At 42.8% G+C, this 24521-nt stretch overlaps 1 protein-coding gene across 1 annotated transcript in view; it reads right to left on the bottom strand.

The window, feature by feature from the left end:
• The window catches only part of LOC140197577 (solute carrier family 22 member 4-like), a 115528-nt gene that overhangs the window by 70987 nt on the left and 20020 nt on the right, over nucleotides 1–24521 (bottom strand). Inside the window, exons 2-3 of the mRNA XM_072257711.1 lie at nucleotides 11188–11291; nucleotides 8083–8237 (exon numbers count right to left, since the gene is read on the bottom strand). Coding sequence (XP_072113812.1) covers nucleotides 8083–8237; nucleotides 11188–11291 — 259 coding nt within the window. The remainder of the gene's footprint in view (nucleotides 1–8082; nucleotides 8238–11187; nucleotides 11292–24521) is intronic.

Raw genomic sequence — 24521 nt, 5'->3', positions numbered from 1 at the left:
TTTCTTTCTCAGTACACCCTAAAGAACTGAGGAGCTCTGGGATGAACTTCTCAAGTAGGCTGTACACTTAAACAAAGCACTGAAGAACCTGCTTGTAAAAATACAAGCAAACCTCTTTATCCACTGATTGTCAAGAGAGATTTGCAGGTCAACACGAGAGTGATGCAGATGCCGCCAGGGTGACTATTTGCATCCCCAATAGCTTTTGAAATCAGATTTGTCACTGGAGTAAAACCATGCACCAATCTTTCAGCATACTGAAAGCACTTTGGCTTTTCCTCAACAAAACAATTTGTTTGTGCGCTAGTAGTCAAACATCCAACATTTCTCTGTTGAAACATTATGTACGTGCATCAGGTGAACAGGACAAAGATAGCACAGTTAAAGGGAAGCTATGTCAATCAAATAATCAATACACAAATGGCAATAACCCTCTTTATGTAACTGCTGAGATGAGTTGGGTTCAGACATAGATATATGTAAATCTGTGTGGGATGTCATAGTACAGTTTAGGGTTGAAAGCTATGTGAGGTACGGTGCAAAAAGGTGATACTACAATAAAATAGTTTGCAACACTTAGTATCGTACAATTCTTAGCATCTTATATAATTTGTTATGTAATATTCTTTCACAAACAAGAGAAAATCTGCAGATGCTGGAAATCCAAGCAACACACACAAAATGTTGGAGGAACTCAGCAGACCAGGCAGCACCTATGGAAAAGAGTATGGTCTCGGCCCGAAACGTCGACTTGTACACGTTTCCATGGATGCTGCTGAGTTCCTCCAGCATTTAGCGTGTGTGTGTCATATCCTTTGTCATGTTTATACTCAGTGCTATTTTATGTTTGTCAATTGCTTAGTCCTAATAAACTTTCATAAGAGTTCTGGGTTGTTTCTTCCATCTGAGCCTTGACTCATTTTATCCGCACTCATGGGTTCTGGTGAATTCTAAAGGTTACATGCAAGAGAAAAGTATCTACAGGAGGATTTTCAGGAATATTTACATAGCCTGGAGGATCATGCCTGCAGGAATGGACTCCAAAAGACCACATTCAAGCTTAGATTGTTCTAGGTGGAGAGTCACCTGGAGCCACTCCAGAGAAATTCTTCCTTTGTTTATTCTTCTCCATGGATGCTTAATGACCTACTGAATTCCTCCACCATGTGTGCTGCTTCATCTGCGCAAGTTATTACTCCAACCCTGAAGTACTTTTCTCTTGATGCCTGTTGACATCAATTTCCTTAATATCGCCCTCAGTGAAATGCTATCTTAAATTAGATTATGAGAACATTCAGTTCTCTTTTATTGTTATTTAGAAATGCATACATGCATTAAGAAATGATACAATGTTGCTCCGGAGTGGTATCACAGAAAACAGGACAAACCAAAGACTAACACTGACAAAACCACATAGTTATAACATATAGTTACAGCAGTGCAAAACAATACCATAATTTGATGAAGAACAAACCATGGGCACGGTAAAAAAGTCTCAAAGTCCCCGAGTCGATCGACTCCCGAGTCCCCGATAACAGGCAGCAAAAGGGAGAAACTCTCTGCCATAAATCTCCAGGCACCGACAACTTGCCGATGCCTTGGAAGCAGCCGACCACAGCCAACGGAGTCTATCCGTCTGAAAACTTCGAGCTTCCGACCAGCCTCTCCAATACAGTCTCCCGAGCGCCATCCTCTGCCAAGCGCCTTCGACCTCTCCCCGGCCGCTGAAACACGCAAAGCCAAGGATTTCGGTGCCTTCTGCTCCAGAGATTCCGATTACCACACAGTAGCAGCGGCAGCAAAGCAGACATTTCAGAAGTTTTCCAAATGTTCCTCCGCACTCTCACGTCTGTCTCCATCAAATCAGGATTGTGCACAGTCCCCTACTTGACAAATAACAGACATCACCACCGAAGTGGCCGCGCGCGCTGCCATCACGCCGCCATCTTCTCCTCCTTCAATAGCAGTCATTCTGACTGTACCTCTGGAATTCAGCTCTCCACTACATGGCCTAATCTGTGAGGCATTTTTTATAGTATCTCATATTTCTTGTATATACTTCTTGTAAATGAAGTCTACTTTTTGAAATAAAAAAAATTCAGAAAGACTGCAATCTTATAAGGACTGCCACTTGACACCAAAGGACTGGGTCCTATGTAATTGCATTCTAAAAACGTGAAGGGTATATTGTTCAAAGACTATAGTGCTATTAGTATATTGTTTCTACAATGTATAATATTTATGACACTATGAGTGTATAAACTTGCCCACTGTGAATGTATAGACTAGATGACACGATGAATTTAAGAACACCATGTACTGTTCTCTATTTCTTGTATATAATTTGTTATAAATAAAGTTTATTTATAAACTAAAAAGCATTCTTCTGTCTTTCGGTGTGCTGCTACCTCTGGGGTCAGTCCTGCCCATGGGCAGACCTAACCCAAAGACAGAAATGGAGGAATCTGCCATTTTGTTCCTAAGATATGACACTCTGAATATGATTGTATCAGCTTATTACACCATAAGACTATAACACATAGAAGCAAAATTTGGCCATTCAGTCCATTAAGTCTGCTCTGCCATTCTATCATGGATGATTTATTATCTCTCTTAACCCCATTCTCTTCATAACCTTTGACAGCTTTAGTCTGTTGTACAACTCTCCCAGTTTGGACACCAGTTCCCAGTTTATTTTTTCCTGTGTGGAGGTCCCTACAAGACCAGCTCAACTCTCAGTGCTGGGTGCTCTCTATATATTTAGGGTGACACAATGGGTCAGCAGTTAGCCTACACCTCACAGCTCCAATTTCAATCTTAATGTCCGGTGCTGTCTGTGTAGAGTTTGTATGTTCTCTCTGTGACTGTGTGGATTTCCCCGAGAGGGCCAGTTTCCCTCCTACAACTGGTTTCTGTAAATTACCCCGAATGAATGTGGTAGCTGGAAAATCAGGGTGGACATTGAGCTGTGATGGAAATTACGGAGAAGTAAGCTTGGAATGGGACCGATAGCAATGCACTAAGTTCCCAAATGGCCTCCTTCTTCAACAAAAAGTCATAGTTTCATGGAGAGTTAAACTGAAAAACAAGCCCTTCACCCCACAGGGTCCGTGCCTACCTGAAACCATCTATTTACAATAATTCTTCATTCAACCCATTTTTTTTCTCCTCCCCTTGTCAACTCCTCTTAGATTCTAGTATTCATCTAGGTACAGTGGCCAATTTAACCAACTAACCTGCACATCTTTGGGAAACACATGCGATCACAGGTTAAATGTGACAGTTCCATGTAGATAGCTCTCTATGGTCAGGAGTGAAGATTCAAGGTACATTTATTATCAAAATACGTATATAATATACAACCCTGAGATTCGTCTTCCCACAGGCAGCCACAAAACAAAGAAAGCCATGGAACCCATTCAAAGAAAAACAGCAAAGCCCCCTCCCACCCATGCAAAAAAATCATGCAAACAGCAACAAAAAAAGCAAGCAAACAACACAGAATATAAAACACAAAATCAAAAGAATCAAGGTATAATTCAGTTCAACTCCGTGTTCGTTATCTGCAGGCCGCCCTGATTCAAAGCCACCCAAAATAGCAACTAAAAAAGGAATGACCAGAAACCAGAAACACATCATAACATGAACCACAGAATCCAATCCTCAAACCAGATTTCTGAGCTGGGAGGCAGCAGCTCATGAACTGTGCCCGTGTGCCAACATAATTAACCATAATGCTATTGGCTTTTATAAAGTAAAATCAAGCAACATAGGTGACAACAGGGCTTCGTTTTCAGATGAGCTCAATGCCTTCTACGCTCACTTTGACCATTGAAACATGGAGGTACCACCACGAACTCCCACATATCAGGTGATTTCAGTCTCTGAGGCTGATGTGTGATCTGCCTCAGGAGGTTGAACCCACGAAAAGCATGCAGCCCAAATGGGGTACCTGGCCAGGTACTAAAGATCTGTGGTGATCAACTGGCTGAGATCTTTAACTTCTCGCTTCACCAGTCCAGGGTACCCACCTGCTTCACTTATTCCGGTGCCTAAGAAGAATGTAGTAAGCTGCCTCAATGACAATTGTCCAATAGCATTTACATCCACGGTGATGAAGAGTTTTGAGAGTTTGGTGATGAAACATATCAATTCCTGCATGAGAAGCAACTTGGATCCGCTGCAATGTGCCTACTGGTACAACAGGGCACAGCAGATGCCATCTCACTGGCTCTTCACTCAACCCCAGAACATCTGAATAGTGAAGATGCATGAATCAGGATGTTCTTTATCAACTACAGCTTGGCATTCATTACCATCATCTTTCAGAACTAATTGATAAGCTTCAAGAACTTGGCCTCGATAACTCCTTGTGCAATTGGATCCTCAATTTCCTTACTTTCACACCCCAGTCAGTTAGAATTGGCAACAACATCGCCTCCACAATATCCATCAGCACAGGTGCACCACGAGGCTCTGTGCTTACCCCTCTGCTCCACTCACTTTACACTTACGACTGTGTGGCTAAGTAGAGCTCCAATGCCATATTCAAGTTTGTTGACAACACCGCTGTCATAGGCCAAATCCAAGGTGGCGACGAATCAGTTTTTTAGGAGGGAGATTGAAAATCTGGCTGAGTGGTGCCACAACAACAACCTCTCACTCAATGTCAGCAAAACCAAGAGGCTGATTATTAACTTCAAGAGGAGGAAACCAGGGGTCGATGAGGTCCATCCTTATCAGAGGATCAGAGGTGCAGAGGGTCAGCAACTTTAAATTCCTCAATGTTAACATTACAGAGGATCTTTCCTGGCCCCAGCACATACAGTAAGTACAATTCCAAAGAAAGCACGGTAGTGCCTCTACTTCCTTAGGAGCTTGTGAAGATTTGGTATGACATCTAAAACTTTGACAAATTTCTATAGATTTGTGGTGGCAAGTGTATTGATTGGCTCCATCACAGCCAGGTATGGAAACACCAATACTCTTGAATGGAAAATCCTACAAAAAGTAGCAGATGTGGCCCAGTCCATCACGGGTAAAGCCCTCCCCACCGTTGAGCACATCTACACAAAGTGTTGTCACAGGAAAGCAGCATCCATCATCAGGGACCCACAGCACTCAGGACAAGCTCTTGCCTCACTGCTGCCATCAGGAAGAAGGTACAGGAGCCTCAAGATTCACACCATCAGGTTCAGGATCAGATATTACCCCTCAACCATCAGGCTCTTGACCAAAGGGAATAACTTCACTCAACTTCACTTGCCCCATCATTGAAATGTTCCCACAACCTATGGATTCACTTTTGAGGACACTTCTCTAATCTTCTTGATATTTATTGCTAATTTGGTTATTATTATTATTTCTTTCTTTTTTTACAGGGTGAGAGCCCAAGTTGGCATGGTGTTTCATTGATTCTACTATGGTTATTATTCTATTATGGATTTATTGAGTATGCCCGCAAGAAAATGAATCTCAGGGTTGTATATGTCAACATATATTTGCTAATAAATTTACTTTGTACTTTTGAACTTTGAATCATTTGATGTTGGGATATAATAGGCTGCTACCTTTGGCGAAAGATACAGAAGCCTCTTAAACCAGTTGAGATAACTTACATCACCACTAATCCAAACTGATTCCACGCCCTGCAGATGTACTTTCAAGAACACTTCACAACCCATGTTCTCAGCATTAATTTTATTTGCACAGTTTGTCTTCTTTTGTACATTAGTTGTTTGTCTGCCTTCCGAGGTTTGTCTATGCATAGTTTTCTGTAAAATGCTATTGCAAATCTTTTTTTCCTGTAAGTGCCTAGAAGAAAATGATTCACAATTCTCAAGGTAGTCTATGGTGACATATACAACCTTTAATAATAAATATATTTTGAACTTTGAACTGCTGAACATTTAGGTGACCATTTCAAATACACACGTAAAGAAATGTAATTGAACCCAGCTGAGTGTGTTTTAATCTGCAAATCACTCATTGAGGCCGCTTTCCCCATTGTAGATCAGTCTAATTGGGAAAATGACCCTGGCACTTCTGTGTACAATTCACCTTTTTCCTGACATTCGTCATGCACCCAATGACATTGCAGATTATGCAGTTCAAGTTTCAGAATGAAGTAGAAGCATTTCTGTACGACTTGTTTTCAATCACAAAGGGACTAGGAGGACATTGCACAGAGATCAGAATTAAGATGACAATCTCCCATATGCTGTTTCTGATGGCTAATATTAAGGCAAGTAATCATTTGTGTTCCCTTCCTAGACCAAAGCTCCTTTATTAAACTTAAATCTTATGTGGTATGCTGTGATCTCGGGCTCTTTGAGCAGTCTTTGCCTCAAAATTCTGCAACATAAATTCATCAGCTCCATGTTGATCAGGAAAGGTGAGGTTTCAGGGGAGGGAATGCACAAACTCGAGGAGAACATCAAGTCTCCAGCAACACTCACAACAAGCTGGAGGAACTCAGCAGGTCGGGCAGCATCCATGGAAAAGATCGGTCGACGTTTCGGGTTGGAACCCTTTGTCAGGACTGAAGAGGGAAGGGGCAGAGGCCCTATAAAGAAGGTTGGGGGAGGGTGGGAAGGAGAAGGCTGGTAGGTTCCAGGTGAAGAACCAGTAAGGGGAAAGATAAAGGGGTGGGGGAGGGAAAGCAGGGAGGTGATAGGCAGGAAAGATGAAGAAAGAATAGGGGAAAACACAATGGGTAGTAGGAGGCGGAACCAAGAGGGAGGTGGTAGGCAGCTGGGGGAGGGGGACAGAGTGACATAGGGATAGGGGAAGGGAGGAGGAGGGAATTACCGGAAGTTGGAGAATTCTATGTTCATATCAAGGGGCTGGAGACTACCTAGACGATATATGAGGTGTTGCATACCAAGGGGCTGGACCTACACCTCATATACCGTCTAGGTAGTCTCCAGCCCCTTGGTATGAACATAGAATTCTCCAACTTCCGGTAATTCCCTCTTCCCCCCCTCAACTTCCTCTATCCCTATGTCACTCTGTCCCCTCCCCCAGCTGCCAACCACCTCCCTCTTGGTTCCACCTCCTACTACCCATTGTGTTTTCCCCCTACTCTTTCTTCACCTTTCCTGCCTATCACCTTTCCTGCCTCCCTTCCCCCACCCCTTTATCTTTCCCCTTACTGGTTTTTCACCTGGAACCTACCAGCCTTCTCCTTCCCACCCTCCCCCCACCTTCTTTATAGGGCCTCTGCCCCTTCCCTCTTCAGTCCTGACCAATGGTTCCAGCCTGAAACGTCGACCAATCTTTTCCACGGATGCTGCCCAACCTGCTGAGTTCCTCCAGCTTGTTGTGAGTGTTGCTTTGGCCCCAGCATCTGCAGATTATTTTATGTTATCAAGTGCCCAGCCTCCACATTTACCCTCTCTTCCACATTGGCCTTTTCTGCAGCAGTACGGTGGTTAAGTTCTGTAAACGTTGACTCACTTCCCAGCAGTCAGAATCAGAGTTAATATCACTGGCATATGTCATGAGATTTGTTGTTTGCTAAACATAAAAAACTATAAATTACAATAAAGACATTAAAAATTAAACTGAACAAGTCGTGCATCAGGGAAGCAAAATAATGAGGTAGGGTTTATTGTTTAATTGATTGTCCATTCAGAAATCTAATGGTGGAGGGGAAGAAGCTGTTCCTAAGGCATTAAGTGTGTTTCTTCAGGCTCTTGTATTTCCTCCTTGATGTGAGAAGAGAACATGTTCTTGGTGATGGGGTCCTTAATAATGGATGCTGCCTTTTAGAGACATCGCCCTTTGAAAATCATTGACAAGCTAGCTGGAAATTACACATGATCCTTTGTACAAAGCACCTTAATATCACTTTAAACAAATTTTTGCCCTATTTTACAAACTTATTCAGGATATTATAGTAGGCATTTAGAAGGTGAGGTTAAATTTACATAAATAAATTTATCAAGAGTTTCTTAAGCATCTGAAGTGAAAAATGAAGTATGCTCATTAAAAAAAGGTAATCGAGTTGTATTAAAATCTCCAATTTATTTTGCACGTACAGTACTTGGAATCAGATAACATAGCACAAATTGAACTTACCTAGAACAAAGCCAGCTACATAACTGGAGACATCTGCAAAGCCAATAAAAAAGCACAGTACACAGAACACTTCCCAGCTCCAAGAGACCACTTGAATGAAACTTAAGATTGTTTGTATCAGCATTGCTCCAAAGAGAACAATTTTTCTCCCATACCTTTGAAAGCAAGAAAGAAAAATATATATTTTATTTATTTGCAATTGTAATTCATTTTATTGGTCTGATCTTGTTTGCTTACCTGTCCTAGTGGATCCCGAAACTCCATCCCACCCTAGCCTTCTCTGCCTCTACCTCAGCATCATTATACATTCCAAATTCATATGAAGGTTACTGATTTCTATGGGCTTAGCTAGTTAAAATTACAGTTATCTGAACCAGAGGGTTATAGTTCAGTTCCTGACCCCCACTCACAGCCTACTTACTAAGTACTGGGGACAGGGAGAAGGCAGGAGAGGGTTTGAGAAGGAAGAGAAATCAGACGTGATTGAATAGCGGAGCAGACTCATTGGGCTGAATGGTTTAATCCTGCTCCTACCTTTTCAGCTCTTATGGTCAATGACCGGTAGCACATCTAGATATTGTGCAAAATGAAGCATAAATTGAAGTTCTTTCATTATTTGAGGACCATTCTGGCTTTGATGGCAAAGAACTATTGGCACTTAATCTGGTGCATTTTGGAAAGCTGTCTTAATGCCAGATTTTGGTGGCAAAGATATCTGTTATTGTCGTAACAACCTGAGTAAAGGAAATAATTGTAGATATGTAGCCCATGTATTTCACCACTGTTAGTGATAGAATTTGAATTTGATGATACAGATTAGTGTTGGAAAAAAGAACATAAAGCCAGCCACATTGTTAGTGAACTAATATCTATACACCCATTTTGTGCGGTTAGAGCATAATGCTGGAAAACTATACAGGGAGCTAACAATAACTATGAAAGTGGTACACCAAGACTCTGTGATATTAAGGTTCAGAAGAGGATTGACAAAGTGGCTGCTGAAAGGGTAGTTGGAGAGTGTGTAACCAAAGGCGTGGTCCCAGGACAAGCTTTTGACCCTTTATAGTAAGATGAAGTGAAACATTTTTAGAATGTTTAAGTCTTTAGAATTATCAGGCTTAGTTGCTTCCAGTTAGTTGCCGGTCACCTAGCATATGAAATAATGAGACCAATCAGTCATGCTGGTTCTAGGGGTTATATGGCTGTTCCTGCCTTGATTTCTTAGATTTTTCTAAAATATAAAACATAATCAATAAAGCAATATTTGAGGAAGGCAAATGCCATGTCAGCATTCATTTCAAGATGCCGAGAATACAAGAGCAAGGATGTGTTGCTGAGGCTTTATAAGAACTGGTGAGTATTGTGAACAGTTTTGGGCCCATCATCTTAGAAAAGATGTGCTGGCATCGGAGAGGGTCCAGAGGAGGTTTGCAAAGATGATTACAGGAATGAAAGAGTTATCATATGAGGAACGTTTGATGGCTCTGGGTCTGTACTCGCTGGAATTCAGAAGGATGACCAAAGATCTCATTGAAACCTTTCGAATATTGAAAGGACTAGACAGAGTAGATGTGGAAAGGATGTTTCCCATGGTGGGAGAGCCTAGGACAAGAGGACACAGCCTCAGAATAGAGGGGCGCCCTTTCAAAACAAAGATGCAGAGAAATTTCTTTAGTCAAAGGGTGGTGAATTTGTGGAATTTGTTGCCACAGGCAGCTGTGGAGGCCAGGTCGTTGGGTGTGTTTAAGGCAGAGATTGATATGTTCTTGATTAGACATGGCATCAAAGGTTACAGGAAGAAGGCCAGGAACTGGGGTTGAGGAAGAGAAAAGAAAGGATCAGCCATGATTGAATGGTGGAGCAGACACGATGGACCAGATGGCCTAATTCTGCTCCTATGTCTTATGGTCTTATAAGGGCAGAAACTGTTGGGAATACTTAATAACTCAGGCAAAAACTAGGAAGAAGAAAACAGAATTAATCCTTCAGGGGAAAGATTTTTCATTGGATTTCCAACAACTGCTGTGTGTAACACCTACAGCTCACAATGCTAACATGTTCTTCCATTATTTTTTTTCTCATTCCCTGATTTCCTTCAATCGCCTGTTATCTGGATGGCAGCTGAAGGGAAGGGAAGGGAAGAAGTGAAAGGACAGGAATTGCATTCCCTGTGCTTGCATGGGAAAGAGTCACAAGACAGGGAGGTGCAGCCAGGACCATAAGATTGGACCAAGAGCAGACCAGGGAGTCACAAAGGGAGCAACCTTATTGAAATTCTGACAGGAGATATAAACATAACAGCACACCTGTGGGATGTGGGAGGAAACCAGAGCATGTGGTGGAAACCATTGTAGTCACAGAGAGAACACGTAGACAGTACCCAAAACCAGGACTGAACCCAGGTCCTCAAAGCGGTGAGGTAACAGTACTAACTGCTCCATCACTATACTACACTGATAAAATATCTTGGTTTGAATTGGGTCAGGCCTTACTTGTATTTTACAAGTTCTAGGATGATTTACTCTGTCTTACTACAGCAGCTTTGCTCCTACCTGTTTAAATGGTACTTCTTGCGAAGGACTGTGGATCGGTGGGTCAAATAGCTGTTATAAATTGCCCTTGGTGCCGGTGGGTGATAGGAAAATCAGGGGGTGCCGTCGGGCATGTGAGAAAGACTAGTTGGAGAATGGGGCTGATGGGATGGCTCTGAGGGCCAGCATGCACTCACTGGGCTGAATTGCACACCTCTATGTCAAAAGGAAATATGAAAAAAAAGCTTTGATGCAATCCAAACTCAAATCAACCTGATTGGTTTTATATAGGGGAAAGTGTGCACACAAGTATAGTGCCTTCTTTGAGTTACAAATGCAAATTAAAATCTTATTCTGTTTAGAAATCAGATTCATTCCATCAGCTTTCATGAGCTTAAACTGCTGAAGTGTTATAAAGTTCTCCTTTTATTTCAGCCTTGATAAAAACAAGTCATGTTTTCTCTGTTTTCGGAGAGCTCATTATCAAATGAACAGTTCCATGCACATTCTATCAGGTTTGATAGTCATTCGGTTTACCCACAGACGGAGTACATTCTTTTTACACTGGCTGTACCTGTCTGAGGTATGTCCAGAAAGAAAAGCACCACACGTCATTCCCAGAAAGAACACTGACACAGTAAAAGGTCCTTTCCAATTGTTGCCACAGACAAGATTCCACTGCAAGAAATGCAAAATACATAATTAACGTTCTCCTTTAAAAACATCACTTCCTTCAGAAAAATAACATTAAAATTCGATGCAAAATTATTCCTTCATTATTCTCTCTTCTCACTACTACCATGGAGTCAGAGGTACAGAAAACCTGGACCACACCACCAGGTTCAGGAACAGTTATTACCTTACAACCATCAGGTTTCTGAGCTGGGACAGATAACTTCAATTGTCGCTACTCTGAATTGATTCTAACTGGCTGCATTGCTGTCTGGTATGGGGAGAGGGGATGCTACTGCACAGGGTCAAAGTAAGCTGCAGAGAGTTGTAAAATTGGTCAGATGGACTCTGACTCCATCTTTTTTTCTCCAGTCCTGAAGAAAGGATTCAGCCCAAAACATCAGCTGTATTCTTTTTCATAGACGCTACCTGATCTGCTGAGCTCCTCCAGCATTTTGTGTGTTGTTTGGATTTCCAGCATCTGATTTCTCTTGTTCGTGATCGAACATCTTCAAGGAGCAGTGCCTCGGAAAGATGGCAACCATCATTAAGGACCTCCGCCCAGACATGCCCTCTTTTCATTGAGGAAGGAGGTATAGGAGCCTGAAGACACACACCCAACGATTCAGGAACAGCTCTTCCCCTCTGCGATCTGATTTCTGAATGGACATCAAACCTATGAACACTACATCAATATTTTATTATTTCCCATTTTTTGCACTTATTTAATTTAACTATTTAATATATATACTTACCATAATTCACAGTTTTCTTTTTTCTCTCTATTATCATGTATTGTATTGTACTGCTGCTGCAAAGTTAACAAATTTCAGATATATGCCGGTGATATTAAACCTGATTCTGATTCTACGACCTGCAGACTCACTTGCAAGGACTTTTATAACCTAACTTCTCCGTATTATTTTTTATTTGCACATTTTGCCTTCTTTTGCACATTGGATGTTTGTCATTCTTTGTCTGGTTACATATAGTTTCTCGTGACTTCCATCGTATGACATGGTTTTCCTGTAAATGCATGCAAAAAATGAACCTCAAGGTAGCGAATGGTAACATGCATGTACCTTGCTAAAGAATTTACTTTGAACTATGAAGAACACCATTTTAGGACCCTTTTAATCAGTTTTTTTAAATTTGTAAATGAATGCATTTTCTCCAGTTCTGTATTTTATCCTCAAATGGTCTGCCATCTCCAAAGATGCCTCTACCCAATAACTCAATTTTAAAATCCAAGCAGGACTCATCCCTCGTTTTCCTTAATGCCCTGCTTTAATCAGCCTTCCCATTATATGCAGGTATCCAAGATCTACCTCCACCTTAACTCCATCTAATGATTTAGCCCCACATTCTCTGAAGTAAAGAATTGCCAAAATTCATCACCCATGCAAAAAGAGATTTATTTATACTTCCATTTCAAAGCCCCTTAACTCCTCCTTGACGCCGAGGTCTCAGGTGCAGTGCATTATGGGACATCAGCCACCACAAGCCTTGTGCTCAGGGATGGAGTTGAGAGGGTGGATTAGGAGCTATGACATCAGAGCCCTGTTTTTGGTTAGGGGAAGGGAATCAGAACCATATTATCGTCATATCAAATGGATAAGAATCATGGATACATTGGATTGCAGAAGGATAAGTGGGGGAAAAATGGGCAAATGGGGGTTTTGCATTGCAGTGGAAGAAAACTGAAGGCAGACCTTTAACAAAATGAAGAAAGATTGCACATGAGCAAAGTGCGGAGGGACCTAGATGTTCTTATGTTTCAATCCCTTCCTGTTGCAAGTTTTCATGTTTTACTGTTTTACAATATTAAATCACAATGGATTTAATTTGCCTTTTTTTATACACTGATCAACGGAAAAAGACTCTTTCATGTCGAAGTTAAAACAGATCTCTACAAAGTGATCTAGATTAAAATATAAAACAAAACATAATTGATTGCCTGTATTCACCCCCTTTAATATGGCACACCAAATCATCACTGGTGCAGCCAATTGGTTTTAGAAGTCACATAATTAGTTAAATGGAGATCTGCTTTTGGTGACCTGTGTGCAGTCAAGGTGTTTGAACTGATTGTAGTAAGACTACACCGGTATTTGGAAGGACCAGCTACTGGTGAGTCAGTATCCTGGCAAGAACTACACCATGAAGACAAAAGAACACTCCAAGCAACTCTGTGAAAAGGTTATTGAAAAGCACAAGTCAGAAGATGGATACAAGAAAATTTCCAAGTCACTGAATATCCCTTGGAGTACAGCTAAGTTAATCATCAGGAAATGGAAAGAATATGGCACAGCTGTGAATCTGACTAGAGCAGGCTGTCCTCAAAAACTAAGTGGCTGTGTAAGATGGGGAAAGTGAGGGAGGCCACCAAGAGACCTGTGATAACTCTGGATGAGTTACAAGCTTCAGTGGCTGAGAAGGGAGAGGCTGCGTATACAACAACTATTGCTCGGGTGCTTCACCAATTGCAGCGTTTTGAGAGAGTGGCTAAGAGAAAGCAACTGTTGAAAAAGACTCACATGAAATCTCTGCTAGAGTTTGCCAGAAGGCATGTGGGAGACTCTGAAGCCAGCTGCAAGAAGGTTCTATGGTCTGATGAAAACAAAAATTGCGCTTTTTGGCCATCAGACTAAATGCTAAGTTTGGCATGAGCCAAATACCGCACATCATCAAAAACACCCCAACCCTGCCATGAAGCATGGTGGTGGCTGCATCATGCTGTGGGGATGGTTCACTGAAACAGGCCCTGGAAGGCTTGTGAAGGTAGAGGGTAAAATGAATGCAGTAAAATACAAGGAAATCCTGGAGGAAAACCTGACACAGTCTGTAAGAGAACTGCGACCTGGGAGAAGATTTGTTTTCCAGCAACTCAATTACCCCAAGCATAAAGCAAAAGCTACACAGGAATGGCTTAAAAACAACAAAGATAATGTCCTAGAGTGGCCAAGACAGAGTCCAGACTTCAATCCAATTGACAATTTATGGCTGGACTTGAAAATGGCTATTCACTCATGATTCCCATGCAATCTGACAGAGCTTGAGCTGTTTTGTAAAGCAGCGGTCCCCAACCACCAGGCCGCAAAGCATGTGCTACCGATCCGTGAGGAAACGATATGATTTGGTGATATGAAACGATATGAGTCAGCTGCACCTTTCCTCATTCCCTGTCATGCGCTGTTGAGCTTGAACGCACGCAAGGCCATTATGCACGCATCATCCATGTCAGCGCGGGAAGGAGATCAACTCCTCAAGCTTGCAAATGACGGCGGGCTGATGTTTGGCATAACATCTCTGCCGGCATTCCGGATCACAGTCAAGGCTAAATATCCTGAGATAGCCGTGAAAGTACTGAAAACGTTGCTTCCATTTCCAATGTATCTCTGCAATGAATGCAACGAAAACTAAATTGCGGAATAGACTGGACATAAGGAACCCCGTTCGAGTATCGCTGCCTCCCATCACCGCTCGATGGGACCGTCTTGTTGCAGGAAAACAAGCCCAGGGCTCCCACTGATTCAACGATATTGGTGTGTTGCAATGATTTTATATGTTCATACGGGGAAAATATGTGCTGTGTGTTTAATATGCAAACGTTACTTAAAATGTTATGATGCTATTGACTTATAAGTGACTTATATAACCATATAACAATTACAGCACGGAAACAGGCCATCTCTGCCCTTCTAGTCCGTGCCCAACGCTACTCTCACCCAGTCCCACTGACCTGCACAAAGCCCCTAACCCTCCATTCCTTTCCTGTCCATATACCTATCCAATTTTTCTTTAAATGATAATATCGAACCTGCATCTACCACTTCTACTGGAAGTTCTTTCAACACTTACTTCAAGCTCCCCTGTCCTCCCCTGATAATTGACTTATCACTATATTCATGCGAGGAAAATATGCGCTGTGTGTTTAATATTAGATTCGTTAGATAAACCCTTTTAGAAACAAAATTGAGTATATTAGCCACTTATCACCTATATTCCGGTCGTGATTAACACCACCCACCCCAACCCCCCCAAACAGAATCGTCAAAAACGATTTATAGAAAAAATCAGCACGTACACGCATGCGCAAGTCACACATGCGCACTGGTGCCCGTGCAAGGCTTCGTGGTCATTGTAATCTTTCTCGGGGTAAACAGAATGTATTTGACTGCTACTCTTGTCCGTTGGCACCCCCCCCCCCCCCCCCCCGCCGAATCGGCCGGTCTGCAGTGTTCAGCTGTACAAAGCTGATAGAGACCTATCTCGCACAGACTCAAGTCTGTAATTGCTGCCAATAGTGCATCTACTAAATACTGACTGAAGGTGGTGAGTAATTATGCAATCAATTATTTTGTGTTTAATAATTGTAATAAATTTAGACCAATTTGTAGAAAATTGTTTTCACTTTGACACAAAAGTTTCTTTTTCTGTTGATCAGTGTCAAAAAAGCCAAATTAAATCCACCTTGATTAAATGTTATAAAACAATAAAACATGAAATCTTCCAAGGGGATGAGTACCTTTTATAGGCACTGTATCCTTATGACTCTATGCTCTTCTCCAAAAGAAAATTAAATTATTTCATACACCTGGTCAGGTAAGTGGGAAAGCTTGCTTGAATTTCCAATGAAACTGGATATGTCCCAGAAACGATCATATTTTGCTGCCTCTCTCGGGAATAATCCATGTCTAATTCCATGGTGCTGAAGAAAACAGCTAATCGATTTGAATTTCTAGGCATGGAGTTTTGAAACTCCACTCTGGTGTCCATCTTAATATTAGTGCCTAAGCTGCTGGAGCAGGATTTGAATTGAGAATCTTCTGTGTTCAAAGGTAAAAGTATCATTTAATGTGTCACAGCCAACCTTTGCATTGATGAAGAAATAATATTATAAAACAGAAGACAAAACCACAAGATTATGCTAATTAACAAAACATATATATGAAGTAACACACATCAAAGTTGCTGGTGAACGCAGCAGGTCAGGCAGCATCTCTAGGAAGAGGTACAGTCGACGTTTCAGGCCGAGACCCTTCGTCAGGACTAACTGAAGAAAGAGCTAGTAAGAGATTTAAAAGTGGGAGGGGGAGGGGGAGATCAAAATGATAGGAGAAGACAGGAGGGGGAGGGATGGAGCCAAGAGCTGGACAGGTGATTGGCAAAAGGGATATGAGAGGATAATGGGACAGGAGGTCCGGGAAGAAAGACAAGAGGGGGGAACCCAGAGGATGGGCAAGGGGTATAGTCAGAGGGACAGAGGAAGAAAAAGGAGAGTGAGAGAAAGAATGTGTGTATATAAATAAATAACGGATGGGGTACGAGGGGTAGGTGGGGCATTAGCGGAAGTTAGAGAAGTCAATGTTCATGCCATCGGGTTGGAGGCTACCCAGATGGAATATAAGGTGTTGTTCCTCCAACCTGAGTGTGGCTTCATCTTTACAGTAGAGGAGGCTGTGGATAGACATGTCAGAATGGGAGTGGGACATGGAATTAAAATATGTGGCCACTGGGAGATCCTGCTTTCTCTGGCGGACAGAGCGTAGGTGTTCAGCAAAATGATCTCCCAGTCTGCATCGGGTCTCGCCAATATATAGAAGGCCACATCGGGAGCACCGGATGCAGTATATCACCCCAGCCGACTCACAGGTGAAGTATCACCTCACCTGGAAGGACTGTCTGGGGCCCTGAATGGTGAAGTGTAAGGACATGTGTAGCACTTGTTCTGCTTACAAGGATAAGTGCCAGGAGGGAGATCAGTGGGGAGGGATGGGGGGGCACGAATGGACAAGGGAGTCATGTAGGGAACGATCCTTGCGGAAAGTGGGGGGGGGAGGAAAGATGTGCTTAGTGGTGGGATCCCGTTGGAGGTGGCGGAAGTTACGGAGAATAATATGTTGGACCCCGAGACTGGTGGGGTGGTAGGTGAGGACCAGGGGAGCCCTATTCCTAGTGGGGTGGCGGGAGGATGGAATGAGAGCAGATGTGCGTGAAATGGGGGAGATGCGTTTGAGAGCAGAGTTAATGGTGGAGGAAGGGAAGCCCGTTTCTTTAAAAAAGGAGGACTTCTCCCTCGTCCTGGAATGAAAAGCCTCATCCTGAGAGCAGATGTGGCGGAGGCAGAGGAATTGCGAGAATGGGATGGGATTTTTGCAAGAGACAGGGTGAGAAGAGGAATAGTCCAGATAGCTGTGAGAGTTAGTAGGCTTATAGTGGACATCAGTAGATAAGCTGTCTCCAGAGATAGAGACAGAAAGATCTAGAAAGGGGAGGGAGGTGTCAGAAATGGACCAGGTAAACTTGAGGGTGAAAGTTGGAGGCAAAGTTAATAAAGTCAACGAGCTCAGCATGCGTGCAGGAAGCAGCACCAATGCAGTCGTCGATGTAGCGAAGGAAAAGTGGGGGACAGATACCAGAATAGGTACGGAACATAGATTGTTCCACAAAGCCAACAAAAAGGCAGGCATAGCTAGGACCCATACGGGTGCCCATAGCTACACCTTTAGTTTGGAGGAAGTGGGAGGAACCAAAGGAGAAATTATTAAGAGTATGGACTAATTCTGCTAGACAGAGCGGAGTGGTGGTAGAGGGGAACTGATTAGGTCTGGAATCCAAAAAGAAGCGGAGAGCTTTGAGACCTTCCTGATGGGGGATGGAAGTATATAGGGACTGGACAGCTGGGTAGCCTCCAACCCGATGGCATGAACATTGAATTCTCTAACTTCTGCTAATGCCCCACCTCCCCCTCATACCCCATCCGTTATTTATATACATACATTCTTTCTCTCACTCTCCTTTTTCTCCCTCTGTCCCTCTGACTATACCCCTTGCCCATCCTCTGGGTTTCCTCCCCCCTTTTTCCTTCTCCCTGGGCCTCCTGTCTCATGATCCTCTCATATCCCTTTTGCCAATCACCTGTCCAGCTCTTGGCTCCATCCCTCCCCCTCCTGTCCTCTCCTATCATTTTGGATCTCCTCCTCCCCCTCCTACTTTTAAATCTCTTACTAGCTCTTTCTTCAGTTAGTCCTGACGAAGGGTCTCAGCCTGAAACATCGACTGTACCTCTTCCTAGAGATGCTGCCTGACCTGCTGCGTTCACCAGCAACTTTGATGTGTGTTGCTTGAATTTCCAGCATCTGCAGAATTCCTCGTGTTTGCATATATAAGAAGTAAAATTTTATGTTTATAATGTGTTTTGTGTTCAAATAAAATATATAAGATTCAATCTATCAAGTTACAGAATCATCCTGCAACCAATATTAAGTAGATTACACTGATATACATTAGAATGAAGATTAAATCCTGAATAATTTGGCAAGGAGCTAAAAGTTTGGATCTCTGCCCGATTCTTGTCGTCACCATCAGTGCAGTTTTGGTCTTCTTCATCTGAAAAGCTACTCTCATAACCCATGTAGAACGGCAGGTTAAAAAGCCCACTTTTCCAGGAACAGTCTCCTTTTAATCCTGTGAGTGAGTATTTTTTTTTGTTTGGCAGAGTACTTAGAAATCCCACGTCATTTGCAGGCACGTGTAAAATAGATGGGAATTGTTGGAATCCAGCTTTTACTCAATCAGGGAGACAGGGTAAGCTGTACAATTCTACACAAGACTGAACGAATCATTTCTGCCAGAGGTTCCTGGAGCTAGCCAAAGCTTCACACTTATGCCAGATATAAAACATATTTTGGATCAGCTTAAACAATGTGCGGAGAATACTGATGCCAAAACTAAATGTGTCACTCCTCCTGACTGCTCACCCAGGTTAAGTCACCACTTGGAACTTTGCCTCTTTTACGTTGAAGCTCAGTCTGCTGCTAACCAAACCTCAAACAGCCATTGTTTACTTGATAATATGTAAAATATTAACTGCAGGAAAGCAAAGATTTTTCTATTAAATATAACTTGGACACAGCATGCAAACAATAGGAGCAAACGACAGTATTCCAAATAAGACTGAGACCTTAGATCTGCTGCCCAGAGCAGCTGGAGTAGACCCGAACCCAGATCTTAGTACATCATACCGTGCTTATAAAAATATTCTCTCCCCTTGGAAGTTTTTATGTTTTATCGTCTTACCACATTGAATCACAGTGGATTTAATTTGGCTATTTTTGACACTGAGCAACAAAAAAAGACTCATGTAAAAGTGAAAACATCTCTGCGAAGTGAACTAAATTACAAAAATAAAACAAAAAATAATTGATTGCACAAGTATTCAATCCCTTTTATATGACATACCAAATAATCACTAGAAGTCACATAATGAGTTAAATGGAGATCAGTTTTTGGAGAACGGTGTGCAGTCAAGTGTCTCCGTTGATTGTAGTAAAAATACACCTATATCTAGAAGGACCAACTGTTGGTGAGTCAGCATCTTGGCAAAAATTACACCATAAAGACAAAAGAACATTTCAAGCAACTCTGCATAAAAGTTATAGAAAAACACAAGTCAGGAGACGGATTCAAGAAAATTTCCAAATCACCGAATATCCCTTGGAGTACAGTTAAGTCAATCATCAGGAAATGGAAAGAATATGGCACAGCTGTAAATCTGCCTAGAGCAGGCCATCCTCAAACACTGAGTGACCATGCAAGAAGGGGACGAGTGAGGGAGAGTAACAAGAGACCTGTGACAGCTCTGGAAGAGTTACAAGCTTCAGTGTCTGAGATGGGAGAGAGTGTGCATACAACAGCTGTTGTCCAGGTGCTTCACCATTCGCTGCTTTATGAGGTAGTGGCAAAAGTGAAGACAACTGTTGAAAAGAACTCACATGAAATCTCAGCTAGAGTTTGCCAGAAGGCATATGGGAGACTGAAGTCAGCTGGAAGAAGGTCCTATGGTCTGATGAAACCAAAATTGAGCTTTTTGGCCATCAGACTGAACACTATGGTTGGCATAAGCCGAACACCACACATCATCAAAAACACACCATCCCTACTGTGAAATATTGTGGTGGCTGCATCAGGCTGTAGGAATGGTTCACTGCAGCAGGCCCTGGAAGGCTTGTGAAGGTGGAGGGTAAAATGAATGCAGCAAAATGCAGGGATATCCTGGAGGAAAACCTGATGTAGTCTGCAAGAGAACTGTGACTGGGGAGAAGATTTGTTCTCCAGTAAGACAATGACCCCAAGCATAAAGCCAAAGCTACACAGGAATGGCCTAAAAACAATAAAGATAATGTCCTGGGGTGACTAAGTCAGAGTCCAGACTTCAATTGAAATGAGAATTTGTGGCTGGACTTGAAAAGAGCTGTTCACCCATAATCCCCATGCAATCTGACAGAGTTTGAACAGTTTTGCAAAAAAGAATGGGGAAAAATTGCAGTACCCAGATGTGCAAAGCAGATAGAGACCTATCCACACAGACTCAATGTCGTAATTGCTGCCAAAGGTGCATCTCCTAAATCCTGACTTGGTGAATAATTATGCAACCAGTTATTTTGGGTTTCATAATTGTAATAAATTTAGAACAATTTGTAGAAATTTGTTTTCACTTTGACATGAGTCTTTTTCTGTTAATGAGTGTCAAAAAATCCAATGTGATTCAATGTTGTAAAACAATAAAACATGAAAACTTCTAAGGGGGGGGGTGAATACTTTTTATAGGCACTGTAGTAGCAGGGCAAAAATGCCCAGGAGCAGTTCACAGCCTTGACATCGCATAGAGAGGAATGAATATTGCAGGTGAGCGAGAGGAATCAGCCCAACCCTTGCCTTCGGTCCCGACACTCGGGCTTTCCAGTCTATCTGGAACGGCTTTTACATTGTCCAGGCACTGAGTAGTGCCTCACTCTAGGACCGTGATCCCAGAACAGCAACTCGCTTGGGCAGAACAGCCTGAAGCTGTAACACACATCAAAGTTGCTGGTGAATGCAGCAGGCCAGGCAGCATCTCTAGGAAGAGGTACATTCGACGTTTCAGGCCGAGACCCTTCGTCAGGACTAACTGAAGGAAGAGTTAGTAAGAGATTTGAAAGTGGGAGGGGGAGGGGGAGATCCAAAATGATAGGAGAAGACAGGAGGTGGAGGGATGGAGCCAAGAGCTGGACAGGTGATTGGCAAAGGGGATATGAGAGGATCATGGGACAGGAGGTCCGGGGAGAAAGACAAGGGGGGGGAACCAGAGGATGGGCAAGGGGTATAGTCAGAGGGACAGAGGGAGAAAAAGGAGAGTGAGAGAAAGAATGTGTATATAAAAATAAATAACGGATGGGGTACGAGGGGGAGGTGGGGCATTAGCGGAAGTTAGAGAAGTCGATGTTCATGCCATCGGGTTGGAGGCTACCCAGACGGAATATAAGGTGCTGTTCCTCCAACCTGAGTGTGACTTCATCTTTACAGTAGAGGACGCCGTGGATAGACATGTCAGAATGGGAATGGGATGTGGAATTAAAATGTGTGGCCACTGGGAGATCCTGCATTCTCTGGCGGACAGAGCATAGGCGTTCAGCAAAGCAGTCTCCCAGTCTGCGTCAGGTCTCACCAATGTATAGAAGGCCACATCGGGAGCACCGAACGCAGTATATCACCCCAACCGACTCACAGGTGAAGTGTCGCCTCACCTGGAAGGACTGTCTGGGGCCCTGAATGGTGGTAAGGGAGGAAGTGTAAGGGCATGTGTAGCACTTGTTCCGCTTACAAGGATAAGTGCCAGGAGGGAGATCAGTGGGGAGGGATGGGGGGGATAAATGGACAAGGGAGTCGCGTAGGGAGCGATCCCTGCAGAAAGTGGGGGGGGGGAGGGAAAGATGCGCTTAGTGGTGGGATCCCATTGGAGGTGGCGGAAGTTATGGAGAATAATATGTTGGACCCGGAGGCTGGTGGGGTGGTAGATGAGGACCAGGGGAACCCTATTCCTAGTGGGGTGGCGGGAGGATGGAGTGAGAGCAGATGTGCGTGAAATGGGGGAGACGCGTTTGAGAGCAGAGTTGATAGTGGAGGAAGGGAAGCCCCTTTCTTTAAAAAAGGAGTACATCTCCCTCGTCCGGGAATGAAAAGCCTCATCCTGAGAGCAGATGCGGCGGAGACAGAGGAATTGCGAGAAGGGGATGGCATTTTTGCAAGAGACAGGGTGAGAAGAGGAATAGTCCAGATAGCTGTGAGAATAGTCCAGATAGCCTGAGGCTGTTCCTGAATTCACCAAATTGGATCGGCACTTGGGGCAATCCAAACTTGCACCCAGGTTAGGTGGACGGGCATCGAAACTCTTCCGCATTGACTCCTCTCCAAATGGCTCACTCCAACTTCATCAGCGATAGCAACTCCGTCTGCAGCCTCATCTGGAACACGTTGCACTTTGGCTTTGCGATGTACCTGCGTGACCCATCCTTTGAATCAGCTTCACCACCACTTGCTTCTTCATTGTTTATGGCGATAGTTTACCACAATTTACTTCAGAAAAGGTGTTGTTAGTAAATTTTTTAGTCAAATTTTTTGCCTTTTTTGAACTACAAGTAAGCTGTCACATGCATTCAGTACTGCCATCTTAAACTGGAAGGCTATTTCGGATGTGTGATAGACTTATTTTCATAATAAGTCATTACTCATCCTGTTAAATACTTAATACTTTATTGTCGCCAAACAATTGATACTAGAATGTACAATCATCACGGTGATATTTGATTCTGTGCTTTCCGCTCCCTGGATTACAAATATTAAATAGTAAAAATTAGTAAATATTAAAAATTTAAATTATAAATCATAAATAGAAAATAGAAAAATGGAAAGTAAGGTAGTGCAAAAAACTGAGAGGCAGGTCCGGATATTTGGAGGGTACAGCCCAGATCCAGGTCAGGATCCATTCAGCAGTCTTATCACAGTTGGAAAGAAGCTGTTCCCAAATCTGGCCATACGAGTCTTCAAGCTCCTGAGCCTTCTCCCGGAGGGAAGAGGGACGAAAAGTATGTTGGCTGGGTGGGTCGTGTCCTTGATTATCCTGGCAGCACTGCTCCGACAGCGTGCGGTGTAAAGTGAGTCCAAGGACGGAAGATTGGTTTGTGTGATGTGCTGCACCGTGTTCACGATCTTCTGCAGCTTCTTTCGGTCTTGGACAGGACAACTTCCATACCAGGTTGTGTTGCTCCGGTAGGCGAATTGGTTAAAATATGAAAAATTGGATTGAGGCATCTACGCACTGCTTTTATTATTCTATTGTCTAACCAAATAGATTAGATTATGAGGACACGCAGTCCTCTTTTATTGTCATTTAGTAATGCATGCATTAAGAAATGATACAATATTCCTTCAGTGTGATATCACAGAAACACAGGACAGACCAAGATTGAAAAACTAACAAAACCACATAATTATAACATATATGTTTGTAGTTACAACAGTGCAACAACACCATAACTTGATGAGGAACAGGCCATGGCACAGTAAAAATATGTTGACTATCCAGCAGGACCAAGGGATGGTGAGGATCAGAATGAGCTCAAGTATCTCAGAATGAAAGCAATATAATTAAGATTTATAATCACCCTTTCTCCGCTTCACTTCCTTCCCCCATCCTCCTACTTAAACACTACTTCATTTTCTTCTCTTCTTTCATTTGGTGTTTTGGTGTGACAAGGAAAGGAGCAGCCAATGTCCATTGGTTCTATTTGGAAGGAAGTTACTTTGAAAACTGTGGCACTAAATAGATACAGATACATTAGAGACATTTAAGAAACTCTTAGATAGGTGAAAGATAAATGGAGGGCTATGTGGGAGGGAGGGTTTAGATTGATCTTGGAGTGGGTTAAAATGATGGTATAACATCATGAGCCAAAAGACCTGTACTGTGCTGTTCTGCTTGAAGTTTGGAGGCAGTGCAGAGGAGGTTCACCAGGTTGATTCCAGGGATGAAGGGGTTAACCTATGAGGTGAGATTGAGTCGCCTGGGACTATACTCTCTGGAGTTCAGAAGAATGAGAGGGGATCTTATAGAAACATATAAAGTTTTGAAAGGGATAGTTAAGATAGAAGTAGGAAAGTTGTTTCCATTGGTAGGTGAGACTAGAACTAGGGGACATTGCTTCAAGATTCAGGGGAGAAGATTTAGGATGGAGATGAGGAGAAACTGTTTTTCCCGGAGAGTGGTGAACCTGTGGAATTCTCTGCCCAGGGAAGCAGCTGAGGCTTCCTCACTAAATATATTTAAGATACAGTTAGATAGGTTTTTACATAGTAGGGGAATTAAGGGTTATGGGGAAAAGGCAAGTAGATGGAGCTGAATTTACGGACAGATCA

Source organism: Mobula birostris, chromosome 5 (assembly GCF_030028105.1).
Source record: "Mobula birostris isolate sMobBir1 chromosome 5, sMobBir1.hap1, whole genome shotgun sequence".
Taxonomy (NCBI): Eukaryota; Metazoa; Chordata; class Chondrichthyes; order Myliobatiformes; family Myliobatidae; genus Mobula; species Mobula birostris.
This window is presented reverse-complemented; position numbering and strand designations above follow the sequence as displayed.